General features: G+C 41.6%; 1 protein-coding gene across 6 annotated transcripts in view; it reads left to right on the plus strand.

Moving 5' to 3' along the window:
* The window catches only part of LOC135934275 (high affinity 3',5'-cyclic-AMP phosphodiesterase 7A-like), a 65,245-nt gene that overhangs the window by 46,306 nt on the left and 2,738 nt on the right, over window positions 1-16,201 (plus strand). For 3 of the 6 annotated variants that reach the window (XM_065475897.1, XM_065475895.1, XM_065475892.1), the window contains exons 3-13: window positions 9,655-9,908; window positions 10,085-10,148; window positions 10,443-10,538; window positions 10,598-10,698; window positions 11,002-11,133; window positions 11,195-11,422; window positions 11,677-12,008; window positions 12,573-12,892; window positions 13,199-13,635; window positions 13,983-14,127; window positions 16,078-16,176. In XM_065475897.1, the coding sequence (XP_065331969.1) occupies window positions 9,655-9,908; window positions 10,085-10,148; window positions 10,443-10,538; window positions 10,598-10,698; window positions 11,002-11,133; window positions 11,195-11,422; window positions 11,677-12,008; window positions 12,573-12,892; window positions 13,199-13,635; window positions 13,983-14,127; window positions 16,078-16,176 (2,208 nt within the window). The remainder of the gene's footprint in view (window positions 1-9,654; window positions 9,909-10,084; window positions 10,149-10,442; window positions 10,539-10,597; window positions 10,699-11,001; window positions 11,134-11,194; window positions 11,423-11,676; window positions 12,009-12,572; window positions 12,893-13,198; window positions 13,636-13,982; window positions 14,128-16,077; window positions 16,177-16,201) is intronic. The other 3 variants (XM_065475893.1, XM_065475894.1, XM_065475896.1) reach the window with 3 other exon arrangements.

Below are 16,201 nucleotides of genomic sequence, written 5' to 3' on the forward strand. Positions count from 1 at the left end.
ATCAATTTCCTTGCTTGACGTTGTGTGATTAGGTTTAACAACCTAATCTTATGAAAAGTTATAATCTAATCTCGTGCTAAAGAGGAGCTTTAAAATAGCTCGAAGCAATGCTTTTCATCTTGGATAAATGAGTTGCCGAAATTTGAGTTAGTATTTTGGCTACTTTGACCAACAAGTAGTGCAAAACCAACAATAAAATTTGGAATTTCTATCAATCAAAAATCGAAGAGTATAAATTCATTAGAAAATTCCTTCACACCAGAACACACCCCTCTAGAAATTCATTGAAGCTCTTTGAAATTGTAAGCAATCACTGTGAGATATATTTATATTTTTAAGAAAAATAAATTTGCTTTTCCCTCGAAATAAAGCTGCTAACTGAAATTATTTCCGATTTAGAAGGCGTGTGTCTTTAAAAAGAAATCAATTTCCAATTCTCGGTAACAAGACACCATTGTGTAACCACAGAAGAAACAATTTTCATGCAAACAAGCACGTGAATTCAGGCTCCACAATAATGTAATGAAGAGGTTGAGATACGGCCTCTCTGCGAACGCAAAGCAGAAGAGTGAGAGCAAAAGGGGAGCACTATTGGAAATGAAAACGAGGGATTGCTGCTGTTTTCTGATCAATATCGTGACTGAGCCACGGAAATAGAATCACAATTACCCAGCCAAACAAGACGATTGCTGCGGATTGTTCCTCTTTTCTCCGTCATCCCGTGCACGAAAATTTTTCCACCCTTGACGACAGCAGACGAAGGAATCGATCTGCCCTCTGGGTGCTGCAATGCCAGCTTGACGGACGGACGGAGGACTGGAGGACGCGAAGCAGCTGGCAAATGCACAAACACACACACACGCACGCCGGAATGCGCTTAATTAAATTCCTCCCGCGCCCACTCACTCGTTTCGGCGACGACAGAGAAGCACTCGGAGGCCGCCAACAGGTGCTGAATTCTTCTGAAGGCCCAACAACTTACTCCGCCTCACCCGCTGATATTTTTATTTCGAGAGAGCGGCTATAAACGCAAACCTAGGCATTGCAGGAATCGCGGCTGAAAAATGCTCTTTCGCAACCTGTTGAGGCTGCTTTTGCCGATTGCACGGCTTCTTTTCGCATTTGGACCTTTGTTTCCCACGGCAAGGTTTCATTAATAGCAGCAGCAATTCGCCCTATTTAACTATTTGCGTAAGGGAAACAAGAGCTCAACTTGTGGGTGCATAATAATTGAAGCGTAAAGAAAGGCTTTTGTGTTGCGGGAAAATGAAAAGAAAAGATTGTGCTGGGGTGGTATTTATTTTGCTGAAGTGTCTTTCTTTCTCAACTAAGGAAATCGTTTTTAGATGATTATGCCAAAAATTTAAAAGTTATTTAATCTGCTGAGAAGGGATTTTGTAATATTTAAAACCTCGAGTTTTTATTATCCCAAAATCAATTTCAGTTCGAGTATATAGTAGATTTATTACACACAGTAGTAAAAATACAGATTTATTTATCTAACACATCATAGTAACTATACAATTCACCCTTGAGTATCTCAAATTGTCTACAATTGTCAGAGGAAACAGACTTCGAAATTAGATTTCCTTGTGACGTCGACGCAGTTCAAGCTTAAAGATAAAAAAGAACAGCCTAACTGAGCAGCACGCTAGTCTGTAAATAAATTTGTCTCGCAAGAATGTAATAAAATGGCTAATTTGCGAGAGTCGAGGCGAGCACACTTTTCCCGGTTCAGCGCAGCCATCACGCAGTGGTAAAAATTAATGTTGTACAAATTAGTCCGAGCGTGTATGTGTGCCAAATGAAGTAATGATTATACCAACATGCGAACAAATAAATACATAAGGTGTCGTCGTGGAGATGCAATTAAGCATTGCAAGCACAGGCGCTAATTGGAGAAGCGACTTATTTCGCGCAGGCACCCTGCAGTGCCGCCGCTAATTAAGACGAATTATGCTTTATGTCCCGCCGCCCGAATTGCCAGATTTAAGCTCCTCCAGGGGCGCAACCACTTCTCATCTTCAGCGAACCAGCGGACATTCTGCACTAATTAACGAATTCGCGGGAATTTCGTACAGTATTAGTATAGACTTAAGATGAGATGCGGCAGTCAAATTTGATCCAGGCTGCTCCCCACGTGGCTGGAGGCTGCCAGGGCTGCAAATCCGGATGAGCTTGCTCAGGGGTGGATTTTAAATTTGGCTTCTGGCTCAGGATCGCTTAATTGAGGCTCAACTCACACATCATACACCCATCGCAAAAAAGGTCTTATTCATTATTAACCGCTCCCATCTTTACTTAGAATTTCGTGGGAGCTTTTTTATATCCGACAAAAGTACAATCTTTAACTTGTTGTAACTGGGAGAGTTCAAAGCACGTAAATGAGTTTAGTAGGATTTACTGGATTTAACGAATTGATGATTTTTCTTTGTAAGGAAGCTCACCCTTTTCTGAATAAACAATTTACACAATCAAAGCTTTAAATGGCAACGGTCGTGCACTTCAGGGAGCCTTTGAAGCTATACTATATGCTTTCAAGATTTGAAAAATAAAAATGAAATGGTGAAAAGTCGGTTAAACTATGAAAATTACTTTGCAAATAATTTACAGAGATGAAGTAATAAAGTTATAAAATTTAACTCTCATGATCACAGCTCTGCAATACGTTATTTTATTTCCCTTTATTTCTATCTGATATTATATTTCTTGCTCTATTTTCTTTTCAAGGAAACAATACAGTAACACACATTTCTCCGAAAAAGAGATTCACTTCTCGACTAAAGCCATTTTATAACATCCTCTGGCATTTGATAGCACTCTTGTTACCAGGAAGGGAGACAAAAAGCGGCCTGCTTTTCCGTCCAATTTCATCAAAGCAGCAGAAAAGAGGCGGAAAATGCGCGAATTTGAATATTCGTATTCCAGAGGTTGCACGGTGAACGTGAGCGCGCATATACATGTGGAAATAAGAGGCAAGGTTGGCAGCCGCAGCTCTTGGCAGCCACAAAGTAAGACACGGGTCAAAGGGCCAGCTGCCTCCCCTGGGGGTGGCGCTCGTTGGATAAAACTCGCTCGGTTTGTTGCGGCCGAGCCGATTTGTCCTCACCGCGGCACGGCTGATGCATAGCAGATTACTCCGCTGAAATGAAAGCGAGAGAACTGTTTTAATTCGGCCGCAGCCCTTTTCGGATTAGCAAACTGCTATCAGAATGGCTCCGGATTATAATTACCATTAGGCCCGCAACTCGGCTCCAAATTAAAAAAGTTCAACCCCTCTGAGTGAGCGGACCTTTCGTTGTGATTGAGGCAAATTTCAACCAGGAAACAGTGGACAGCAGCACACGCAAATTCAGCTCTTCAAAACGTCAAGACTTTTAGTCAAAACTTTTTTGAAACTCCGAGAGCAATGGTAGCCAATGATTTTAATGACGTAGTTCGAGTTTAAATATGTTTGATCCAATGAAATTCATTAATAGCAAATCGTCTATCATATTAAAAAATGGAAAATGAAAGAAAATCATAAGCAAAGTTGTGCATATCCAATGAACTGAATGGAAAATCCAGAAAATTAATGAACTATTTTAAATTAAAGTGACTGTTTCTAATTAAATCTTTTTCAATTCAAAGCTTAGCCATGCCGGTGCGTTTAAAGTCTGTTAACAAGGTGAGAAAAACTAATTCAACCTTGCATAGTCACTTGTATTATTTCGACCTTTGGAAGCACAACTATTTCTTGTTAAATTAAATGGGCAGTCTACGCCTAGATAGATTCCAGAGCTGATAACCAAAAGTGCTTGATCAGTGGCCGAGCCGGCCTTATGCGAATAGATAAGAAAACAAAACGGTCAAACATAAACAGAGCGTGCAAAGGTGTGAAGTGCGAGCGGGAGCTGGAAACGCGATTAGCACGGAAAATGGGGCAGCGGCGGGCGGGCGAGCGGGCTGCTCGCCGGCTGACTGGCAGGCAGACCGAGTTTTGGGTGCGTCGCCTGCAGTTGGGTCGCGAGGTCAATGACCGGCTGCTGCTCGCGCTCGCTCGCTCACTCGGTGTGCGGCCGATATAAGTAAGTTTGAATGCAGCTCGTGTGCAGCGGCGGCTCCACACTTTCATCCCCGTCGCCGACGCAGAGCTCCGCCTGCCTCTCTCTCTCTCTCTCTCTCTCTCTCTCTCTCTCTCTCTCTCTCTCTCGCCCTCCCGCCGCACGCTCCCCCGTCCATAAATCAATAGAAATTTCGTTTTGTTGTGAGTGAGAGCGAGCGAGCGGGTTGAAAAGGGCGCGCAGTGCACCATTTTTCAACTCGTGTGCCGCCCTGAGCTCCAGGGCCACTTTTCTACGGGTTTCTAACCTTAAATCTCAATAAAAAATATAAATAACGATGGTAACAAAGTGGTCCTTGCATGTTTGTCCGACCTTTGATGAGCATGGAGCTATTCTAGGGCTGGAAAAGTGATTCGACAATTTTTCGGGAGCTTCCTTTCTATGTATATGCATTTAAAGTGGCTTAGACAGACGGTCAAAATGTGGAAAACCCACCTAAAAGCTGTTTTAATTGGGAAACACGGATTATTTTACTTTCTTTGATTTGGTAAATTAGGTGTAGGCTGACCTTTGATCCGGTGTTTACCTAAAAATGATCTAATCAGTTTTTCCGATCGCAATTGACGTTTAACAGAGTTCAAATATTTAGCTCTACAACATAATTGCAGCGTTTATTTAGTGATTTTTATAATCCTTGGAACATATAGCTTTAGTGAAGAAAACGTCGAATATTTATTTTTTAACTCCTTAAAAATGTGTTGTTCCTAAACAATCAAATCTTTAATATTTGAAAAGTGCGACCAAAATCAAATCTTTGTTTTGGCGTAATGTTATTCTTTTACAATATTATATACTAAAACCATGACGCTATGTTGCAGAAACATTTTTTTGCACTCTACGCAATATTATTTTTAAGAAAATCTATAATTGGTAAACAAGTAAACAACTTATATGTATTATCTTGCTTAAAAAGAATGGTTCAAGAAGAATATGGATACCAATCAAACGAATGTTAATGTTACTTTCCAGGTTCAATTTAATACGTTATAAAAATCATTTTTACTTAATAAAAGTAAGTAGATTTCATTTGAATTATCTGTCAATGAAAAAAACCCATCAAAATTCAAGTTTCAGACAAATCTAAGAGCGAGTTTGATTTTTGTCCCCCTCCCTATCCAATCTCTAGTTCCTGAACTCTTTCGTCAAACAGGAAGTACGAATTAGGCTTTTTAACTCGCTCCCACATTCTCGTCAGTGCACGAATTACCATTGTTATTATACGCAGCCCACGTCTGCCGCTCTTTTGCCCTTTTTGCCAGTGCAAACAGAAGTAAATCCGAGGCACGCTCGCTTGTTTGTCGAGTGGTCTCTCGCGGTTGTTGTGCCACTAATTCGCAGACGAGTTTCCTTCTCTTTGCGCAGGAAACGCTTTCCGGCACCAAATAGTTTTCTGGGCACGGAAAACTTTAACGACATTTTTCCAGTTTGTTAGTTGATGCCAAGTTGAAAACTGTCCACTGACATTTAAGAACTTACGATTGCAATGATGGTTTGAATCTCATTAATTAAATGACCCTCATCTGAATTAAGACCAATGTCCTTCATATTTTAATTGTTCACTGTTCACATGCTATATAAGACGACAAAAAGATTAAAAACAGTAACAGAAAAATACCCTATGCAGGAAATTCACTTAGTTTAAACAGATTTTCCAACATCTAATATAGTTGATATTTCTCAAATCTTCGAACCACTGTTGACTGTTTTTTTTTTAATAATTTCCTAGACTTGTATGAGAATACATTTTAAAATTAGTCGTACTAGAAAAACATACTTATAAGCCTGAATTGCTCTTTGCTATATCAAAATTTAAAAATTAGGTTTTGCATCTTAAAAAAACAATAACTTGGAGAATTCAAAGATTTGTATTTCACCACAACCAAGCTTTCTCTCAACTTTTAATTTGAATGAAACATTGAATAAATATGCAAGTATGCGTGCAACACTGAGTCTACAATCGTCCGTATCAATTTTTACAATTCTTTGCTGCTTCTCTGAAACTAATTCTTTTTGTTGAACATTTCACACAAAATCTACATTATTTACATTAACATATCATGTGGTTCTTAATTATATGTGGAGAGTTTGTCTTGTTACCTGAATAACAGGGTGCGTGGTAAGAGTGCGGTAGCATTTAGTCTTTAGTTGGCTGGAATGACTGGAGTCGCTGTTTTCTCTTCAGTGGTGCCTCTTGAAGACGTTGCAGGACGTCTTTTAGCTCCGATTCTCGTTGCTAGCGGAGCTCTTGCCCTCGTGCCCAGGTATGTCATCTTGTCCGTCAGCTCCAGGAACGAGATTGCCCCGTTTCGCAAATGGAGATTCGGGTCTGTCCCCGACAAAGAGCGTGGCATTCTAGATCGCTCCAACAGAGGTGGTACTTGATCTTTCACCGACCCAAATCTCCGTTTGCGAAACGGGGCAATCCCGTTCCTAGAGCTGACGGACAATATGACATACCTCGATGTGTCCATCGGATACGACTGCAAGAGCTCCGCTAGGCAACGAGAATCGGAGCTAAAGACGTCCTGCGACGTCTTCAAGCGGCACCAATGAAGAGAAAACAGCGACTCCAGTCATTCCAGCCAACCAATTAAAGACTACGTGCTACCGCACTTTTACCACGCACCTTGCTATTCAGGTAACAAGACATACTCATTAACATAAACATTTAATTATCACCTATCCTATTTAACAAGGTTGAAAAAGCATCGTATGTGAATTGAGTAATTTAATTGCACTTGACTAATTTACATGAAATAAAGTTTAGGCAAAGTTAACTGAACATTATGAAATATGAAAATTGATTACTTTGTATGAGAGTTAATTAACTTTGGCAATTAGAGTGCTTTGTTTATGTGTTAGATGTACGCAGCGCCACCTGGATGCGTGCTCACCACAGATACATCTGATTGACACAAAACAAAAGTGATATCCGTAGCATGCAAATCGAGTAAAAAATACACCTCTTAAATTTCAGTTACCATTTAACATTGTTTCAGTCTGATAGAATTCATCACAAATCAAAATTGGTGTCAACTTTGCATTAAAGTTCATTTTCTTAAAATCCTTGACTTGTTTGAAGAAGTAAGACTTCGCCGTCCACGTCATGAAACTTTAAGGACGCGTTTTCCGAGAAGCATGCGCGCTGCCTACGCACACCAGACGTCAAAAATTAAGCGCGCGGTGAGCTGCATAATGGACTAAAGATCGTCCCGCGGGGGTCGGTCCACCCTCGCTTCCGAAGCCCCACAAGGGCCGGTGGGTGCGTGGTGGGCAGGCAGGCACTCGACACCCCCTTGAGCGCGCCGCCACCCTTTTCCACCCACCCACAGTCCTCCCGCACACACACACCGTCCGCTTGCACGAATACTTACTTTCCCGTCCGTCGGTGCTTTTCACTCGCTCGTGTGCTCAAAACCCGAGGGATCAGGAAAACGATGCGGTTATTTCTGCAAACGCTCTTTCACTCCATAGTGGGAAAATTGCTCTGATTCCGGGCTGGCTGGACGTGCTCGGGCGAGTAGAAGGTCAAATTGCATAAGTCTACATTGCCTGAGAGTGGCAAAAAAATGTGTGATTTCTCTGTTTTTTGGCGAAAAAGGGCACCGCATTCTTTGCTACCACTTGAAAGTCAAGAGTTCCGACTTTAAGGGATTCGAAAAATGCCGCGAAAATTGATTTTAACAGCCAAAAATGTTTTCATGCATTTACTTACTCACTATTTTAATTCATGCCCCGAAAGGATTATTTTAAATATATAATAAACTAATTATACTTGATGACTTAAATCTCTAAAAAATCTCTCAGGTCCGATTTTTTAAGCCATTTCAATGATTGAAAATTCAGCGTAATCTTTTAAAGAAAATTATTAACGGGAATTTCCCGCATACCGAAATGAAACAGGATTTGGCGCCTACTGTTATTTACCTATTGAAAAGGTTGATACTATTTATGAATCAAATTAAATAGTAAAACACGCATAAAAAGCGATATTATGTCTAAAACTAATATTATTTATTTAAAATACACAGAGCAAGGGCAATTTTATCACAAATGTGAGTAAAGGACAAAAATGGAGTTTCAAATGTGCTCCGAGCCGACTTTTCCTACAAATTAACGAAACTTTCTCATCTTTCCTTATTGTATTATAAATTTTTTTAATTGTTACAAGAAAGGAGTTTCAAAAGAGAAAAAAGAACCACGGAATGAAATCTTTCGTGCTATGAAAGTGCAAAGCAGCGTTAATTACTATCCGAACAGCCATAAGCTTTTTTCCCCAACACAAATCACTCTCAGAACAAAAGACGGGATTAGAGATTTCATTCTGCAAGACGAGGCATCGGGGGCCGCGGAGAAATCGATGGCAGTCGATCCGCGAGCGAGAGGAGGCAGCCAGGGGCAGTTTATTAGCACGCGCTTTGCCGCCGCCTCGCAGCGCTGCTCCCGAGGGGCCGTGCGCCTGCATCGCGACCAGACATGCAACCCGCAGAGCACCTTTGCAAATTGGCCGCGCCGCCAACACATGCTCTCTCGTTCGCTCGCTCGCTCGCTCTCCCGTCTCCCGTCCTACGTGCTGCTCACTCTCATTGCTCGGGGCCTCCTCCCTCATTTGCACCCACTTTTGTCCGCTCGTTGTCGTGGCCGCCCCCGACAACGGCGGCGGCGGCGACGACGACGACGGAAAAGTGACAATGGCAAAAAGTTGCTCGTGAGCAGATTTTGTGGAAAATAACAATATTGATTCACACTCTGGAGCGTGCACATTGAAACGACGCCTCTGTTGTTTTCTGATAGAAGCGTTTGCAGTGTTTCGAACGGTGTTTTAATTTCCTTTTCGTTTTCAAAACAATAAATCATCTGTAGCAACGGAAACTACGTTTTCTTCATTTTAAAAATCATGAATCGTTTCAGTTCCTAGTGGAAACAAACGCACTGTTCTAGAGGACTAAACTAAAGTGTACTTTTAACACTAATAACATTTTGCTAATACTCTTTCATGTCAAGCTTACCTTCGACTCAATTAGGATCAAAGGTTTTGTTTGTTTCACTTTAGAGGCTTTGCTTGTCAGATCAGTGTGTCATCAGATTTACTCCGAAGGTGCAATGAGAGGCAATTGAAAGATAAAATAATTGATAGCTTTCGAGTGAAGTTATTGTGATTAAAGATAAATCTACACTCCATTTATTCAAGCGTTGTCCAAATTTAGAGTTTTTTTTTTATTTCTAAGTTCGTTGATTGTTATGGGCCAGCAGAGCAACTTTTCCCCATCAAAAAAACAAAATTTAATACAAATGAAAATATTATAACAGATAGGTTAATTTGTAATCTTGTAATTTTAACTGAAAAGGGTAAAATATTTTATAAGTAAACAATAATTCACATTTTCTTTTATAAGAAATTTTTTTGGGCTCATAAAGAGTCGCAAACGAATTCACATTGTTCATTCTAACTACTATCCTACTTGAGCACAGCCAAGTTTGATTTTCATTCAACGAGCCTACAAATTACGCACGACCATGAAGTTTAAAGCGTTTATTTGTATGATTGCAGCTAGTCCAGGATCAGCGGCGGGGGCGAGCAGCAGCAGCAGCAGCGGGGGCGAGGGGTGTTCGTCGGCGCGCAGCCTGAGCGATGCCGACTGGCTGTTACTCGAAGGGCTAGACACGCGGCTGCAGCGCACGTTGCACACCGGACGCTTCCTCACCATGCACAAGCGACGGCGGAGAAGATTGAACACGCGGTCGGCGGCGATCGGCGGTATACAACCAGCCATCCTCGACGACATCCACCACGGACAAGTACAAGTGAGTTGCTTTATTGTCGTCGTCATGAACAGTTCCGCTCTGCAAAATGATAAGATAAAAAACAAGGATTTTTTGTTTAGTCATCATCGCTTAAAGTTTAGTCTGTTGAATTTGAAAAGCATTTTTTTTAGATTATATAACCGTTTCTCACCGGGCGGCACTTGCCTTTGTTTCAGTGTGTGCTAAATAAAGTTGGAGACTGGCCATTCAATGCATTCATCCTGGACACAGTGACTGGTGGTAAGCGCTATAATTTTTTTATGCCTCTGAAGCTATTTCAATAATCTTTCTGGTCAAGAGTCAAATATTGAACAAACAAATTTGCCTTTTATTTGTTTCCTTAAATTCATAGCAATAAATTAATCCACAAAATAATCCCATATGCTAGCGTAATTTTTTTCTACCCCCCTTTTATCGGCCCGCGTTTCATGCCTCTGCTTCTGAATGGAACAAGAGGCGACGCAAGTGCTGAATGAGAATCATTCGGCGATTAATTTTGATCCGATTTGGATGATAATATATTCTGTAAAACAGGGCGGTCTCTGCCGGTGCTGTGTGTCCACCTGTTCCACTGGTATGGACTCTTTGAGCACTTCCAGCTGGACGTAGTTCGCGTTTGGAAACTCTTCAGTGAGTTTGTGTCTGCAGGCGGTGTTTGTGCGTGAAATGCTAATGAACGGCGGTTTCAGCTCTCATTGAGGAGGGTTATCACGGGACCAATCCTTACCACAATGCCATCCACGCCACAGACGTCACCCAAGCAATGCACTGTTTCCTCCAAGAAGAGAAAGTGAGAGTCATTTTTTAAAAGAAATAATGGAAATGAATATAGCAGAGTTTTAAATAGATTTATTTTTAGTCAGGGAATAAGGGATATAAAAATAGTTCCTTAAACATTTTTTGTGCATCATAAGTAGCAAACAGGGAAAGGTCTGGCCTTCCCCACAAAAAATAAATTAACTATACTGTCACACTGTAGCTTTTAATCATTTTTAATAAAAAAATATTTGCACATTTTATCCTTCACTTTCAATAAATTAATTAAGATCTAAAAAAATCGTGAGACCAGAAGCTAATTCAAACTTGTTTTCAGATCCGAAACCACCTGACGCCCCTAGAAATAATGTCCGCCCTTGTGGCAGCCGTAACGCACGACCTGGATCACCCTGGGGTGAATCAACCCTTCTTGATCGCCACCTCCAACCACCTAGCCGCTCTTTACGAGGTAAAAACCGTTTTGCTTCACTGCTGAACTCTGGTTCTAAATTAGTTGTGCGTTTTTGTAGAACACGTCGGTTCTGGAAAACCACCACTGGCGCTCGGCCATTGGGTGCCTGCTCGAGAGCTGCGTCGCACAACAAATGGGCCCAAACTCGGCCGCCTTGGAGCAGCAAATCAGTTCGCTCATCCTTGCCACAGACATTACCAGACAGCAGGAGTTCCTAACAAGGTTCAAGGTGCGTGCAGTTAGTGGTCTTGTTCCCATCGATTCCGCATTGTCGACAAAACAAAATGTGAGATTTGCCAGAAAAATGCATATTTTTTCTTTCAAGAACCACGCAAAACCGAGTAAAAAGTATTATATTTATTTTTTTAACCCTAGCAAATTTCTGACCATTGTGAGCAACTTATTGTTTCCATTTTTTTACATCCACGCTTCAGCTGGGACATTATTGTGTATGTTTTTCAGCATGTCACATTGTGATAATAAAATATTTTTTTACCTTCAATAACTCATAATCTGTATCAAGGATTTTGTGCCTTGCAGCGGTACTTGGAATGCGACATGCTGGACATGAGCAAAGAAGAGGACCGCCACTTCATCTTGCAAATTGCGCTCAAGTGTGCCGACATCTCGAACCCGTGCCGCCCGTGGGATATTAGCAAAAAGTGGAGCCAGAAGATCTGCGAGGAATTCTTCCGGCAGGGCGACTACGAGCGCCAGCTCAACCTGCCCGTCACCTCTCTTTGTGATAGACACACAAACTCCGTCCCAAAAATCCAGGCTGGCTTCTTCCAGTTCGTGGTGTCGCCGCTGATGAAAGAGTGGGAGCACTTCCTCATCTCGCCGCTCGCTAACAACATGATGGACCACCTCAGGTGAAACAACATCAGGCTTGGAAATGTTTTTAATTTGTACAAAAACTGCTGTTTTAGACAGTGGCTGACATTTTAGTTTTTGGTGATATTATAATTTAGAAATAACAATATAATTAATGACTGCAGGAGGACTACAGGGTCAAATTAGAGAACATGGTTATTTAATGACATTATTGTGAATTTCTCATTGAAAACTATAACAAACTTTCATGTCGAAAAACTCTACGTTATATCTGGAACCAACTAAAAACCTCAATATGTTAAAAAGCTCATGCAAAAGTAAAATTTTGCTAGAATTTACGATTTATTTTTAGACGATAAACCCAATAAGTGTGATTAAAAATACTAATTAATTCCATGATTCGTTCAAAAGTATTTGTGACACAAGTAAAAGATCCGATTGACTTTTAAACCCAATGCCTTCAGAATTTCCAGGGAAATAGAAAAAAACAAGATGTTTTGTACATGCAAAGAATTGTCAAATTTTAGTACCTTCTTATTTTTGGAATTTCCGTGGCATTAATTCGTTTGAAACATTAAATCAAGATGAATTTTCATCTGCAGGCTGAACCAGACAAAGTGGGAAACGCTGCTGACCGCCGAGTTGGCCGAGGAGACTAAGACTGAGGTATCCGAAGCGGAAGACCTCGACGACGAGCAGGATTTAGATCAGATCAATTGTCCACCGACACTACCGCCGTCGTTGCTCGTCAAACGAAGATACTCGCTGCCTCTGAGCGTGTCCCACCTAGCAGTGGCCAGGACTACAATCCGCAGGGAGAGTCTGCCGGACAGTCGGACTGGACCGAGGTTCCCGCTCGAGACCATTTTGCACATCGAGCGCGGCGAAGGTAGCTCCACGCTGTCGCTGTTCTCTGAACATGGTACTCTCTACTCTTTGACTTCACTTTGGTTTCCTTTTGCTGCATTTTTTTAATGCTTTATTGCACTTTCAACATCTTTTTGCACTTGATTTTTGTGTGTGTGATTTTTGAGTGTTAAATTAACAAGACAATGAAAAACTTACTCCTTATAGATGTGTCTGTCTAAATGTTTTTTTTTAATGGATCACTCTAATTATTTAATTGTAAAGCATGAACGATCTCTTAAGTTAAAAATTTTCTGAAGTAATATTTTTACAATCTCAATTTTTGACAACATTTATTTATAAAATACAATACAATTTTTAGGCAGTGGATCGGTGCGGAGTTTGGGTCCGCCAGCGCCAAACGATGAGCCTCGGCCGGTGAGTGCGGAGAACCTGTTGCCAGAGCCGAGCATCGCGTCCATCACGACCAGCTCGGCGGCCGTGAAGCTGAACTCGGTGCTGCACCCGTCAGGGCGGCACCTGACGCGGCAGCAGACGTTCCCACCGCTGCACCCCAGCTGCCACCCTGCCACCCGCTACCGGCACAGTACGGCCGGCGCCGAGGTGTTGCGCGAGGCGTCCGACTCGAGCGACACCTCCAGCAGCTCGTCTTGCCACTCTGAGTCCAGGGAGCTGGTGCCCACCAAAAGGGAGCCGCCCGCCGAGCCGGAGCGGGAGCGCGCTGACCGAACCAAAATTGCAAAGATCGAGGGCAAGGAGAACCGGGCGCCCTCAGACAAGCACAGAAAATTGCTGCAGGTTTAAAAAGCTTTTTTTCTTCATTTATTTTGTTACTGTTTTATTCAACACGTCTTTATCTTTATTTTTCTCATTTTTTATGCAAATAACATTTAGCCAGTGGTGTTATTTATACTTAAAATTCTGGATTGTTGGTTGAAATAGCTGTGAGGGTTTTTGATCATGAATTATGATTATTATTACAAAGAATTTTGTCAGCTTTGTTCTATAAATTAAGAGTCCTGGTTAAAAAATGCTGATATTACTGCTCTTGACAATAATAAATAATTTAAGTCTAAAACTCATGATTGGTGAAGTTTCCATTATGTTGTCTGTGTGCCAGTGTTAATTTTGATTACGTTTTGCAGGGAAGCTCGCGGCTGCAGTGTCGTCGCGGGTCGGCGCCAGTGAGCTTGTGCAAGATGGACGTGGACTCGCTGAAAGGGTCGTCGCCGCCGCTTGAGTACCGACTCAGCCGGCGCGGCTCGGTGCCCTGTGATGGCTCTCGACAAAGTAGGCGGTGCTCATCTCGATTCAAACTTTTGTTAGTCAAACTGAGGACGGAGCAGTTGCCCCCTGAGTTTAGAGTGTAGGAGGAAGAGAAGAGAGGCGCAAGCAAAGCACGCGGTTAAATGGTCGATCCCAACTCCCCAGAAGAGAGGAAAAAGAAAACCATATTAATATCATACAAACAAAAATGGCAAACTTAAAAGAGAACTTAGTTGTCGGTTAGAGCTCTTAAACACTCACAAGACTGGAACACATTGCTCTGGATTCAAAGAAATAGAAAATCAAAATTACTGAACGCTTACAAGAGTCGGCCAGCGGACGGTCGATTTTGAAATCTTGACTTGTTGGTTGGTCGGGCGCCGCGGCCGACGCGCATAATTAAAATATATAATTAATACACATATACAAGCATTATAATTTCATTGTGGGACACACTCACAGTTGACATTTAGATTGATTGTGCACTCCGACTTGTTAAATATAATACTATTATATCCACCCATTTTTTGTGACTCTTTCGAGCTGCTGGTCGGCCAAAGAGTTCACCTCGGTTCTGAATTTCTTATTTTCCTTTGCAAAGAAAATAAATATATGAATAAAAGCATGCGAGGAAGTTACATAGCAGAAAAACAGCAGGGCGCTCAGCAGCCTGTGTGTGCATGAATTTGACGAAACTTTCAAAGTAAACTCAACAAGTGTGAGACAAATATTTTAAGCAACTCTTTACAATTACTAGTCGCTTTTTACCTTTGAAAAATTACTATATTGAAAAACAAGAATCTGTCTGCTGTTTGATGGATCAAAATCTTGCAAATTTCAGATATTCTTCTGAATCTTTACGATCGAGTTTACTTGTTTAATGTGGGGGTGTATTCCACCCCAGTTTAAATTTTTGCCCAACCACGTCAGTACCACAATTTCAAATTGGATCAAAGTCGAATCGAAATGTCGCTCAGGTTGTCCGAGTATAGCTGGGCAACAAGATAGTGGTTTTGGGGTGCCTGGGTGGTAAATTCCTCATGTTCCAATTCTTGTGCTTGATGTACCAATTCCAGAGTGTGAGAATTTAACTGTAGCCGGTATTGACAGCGGGCGGCGCCAGTTTGACTGTGCATGAAAAGTGCTGCTGGCAGCGTCCTGACTGTCCATTCATTGCCCACGACCAAATTATTTCACACACACACACACACAAACACAAACAATATTCATGACTGTATACCCAGCATACAGGGACTAAAATAAAAAATAACTCTCGATAGGTATAGTCGCAGCGATGTATTTGTATTCCTCAAGAAAAATCGGTTCCGTAACAAGATTTGTGGCAGCACACACAAGCTTATTGTGCTACACCGCAAAAATGAAGAAAAAAATTAATAGTTGATGTCTGTCATTGTTCTTTTACGCTGTTTGGATTTTCCGAATAAGGCTGCAGCAGTGTTTTGTTGTTGAAAACAAAAACAGCGGTCCTCAACAGAAAATAAGATAATTATATTGTCTATAATTGGATGGTTCAGTGGTAATAAATTGCTGTGAAGCACACGACGTTTAAACAAAATTAGTGGCCCCTCTTGAGAAATTCTGTACTCTTTCTCCTCGCTTCTTCTTCTACTTCTACTCCATTCACTCGCTCATTCTCTCGACAGTCGATTAGCCAGCCAGTGCATGAAACTGTGTGATTTTGCTTCCATTTTAATTTTGCACATTATTCATTTACTTTGCTAAATCGTCAACAAAACATCATACATGTGTCTATCATTTGAAGACGATACGTAGCGACCAAATTTGCACAAGGAAGCACAAAAGAGCGCGAAACCCTTTTCACGATCTACAGGCGTGCGGCTTCAGTCCTCCGGCTTGACTCATTTTTTTATTATTTACCCATTTTTATTTCAATTTTGCTTGAGCTGTTGTTTTGTGTGCGCCCAGTGAAAGTGCTTTGATTGCTTGTGGCAGGTCTGATGTTACGCGCCCCGTCCTGCATGTCCCGGAGAGCTTCTCTGCCTTATGACCCCGCTACACCCGACCCTTCGCTCATTTCCGCCCTACCTCAAGGTACGTACCTTCTTGTCTCATCGTC

Source organism: Cloeon dipterum, chromosome 1, assembly GCF_949628265.1.
Source record: "Cloeon dipterum chromosome 1, ieCloDipt1.1, whole genome shotgun sequence".
Taxonomy (NCBI): Eukaryota; Metazoa; Arthropoda; class Insecta; order Ephemeroptera; family Baetidae; genus Cloeon; species Cloeon dipterum.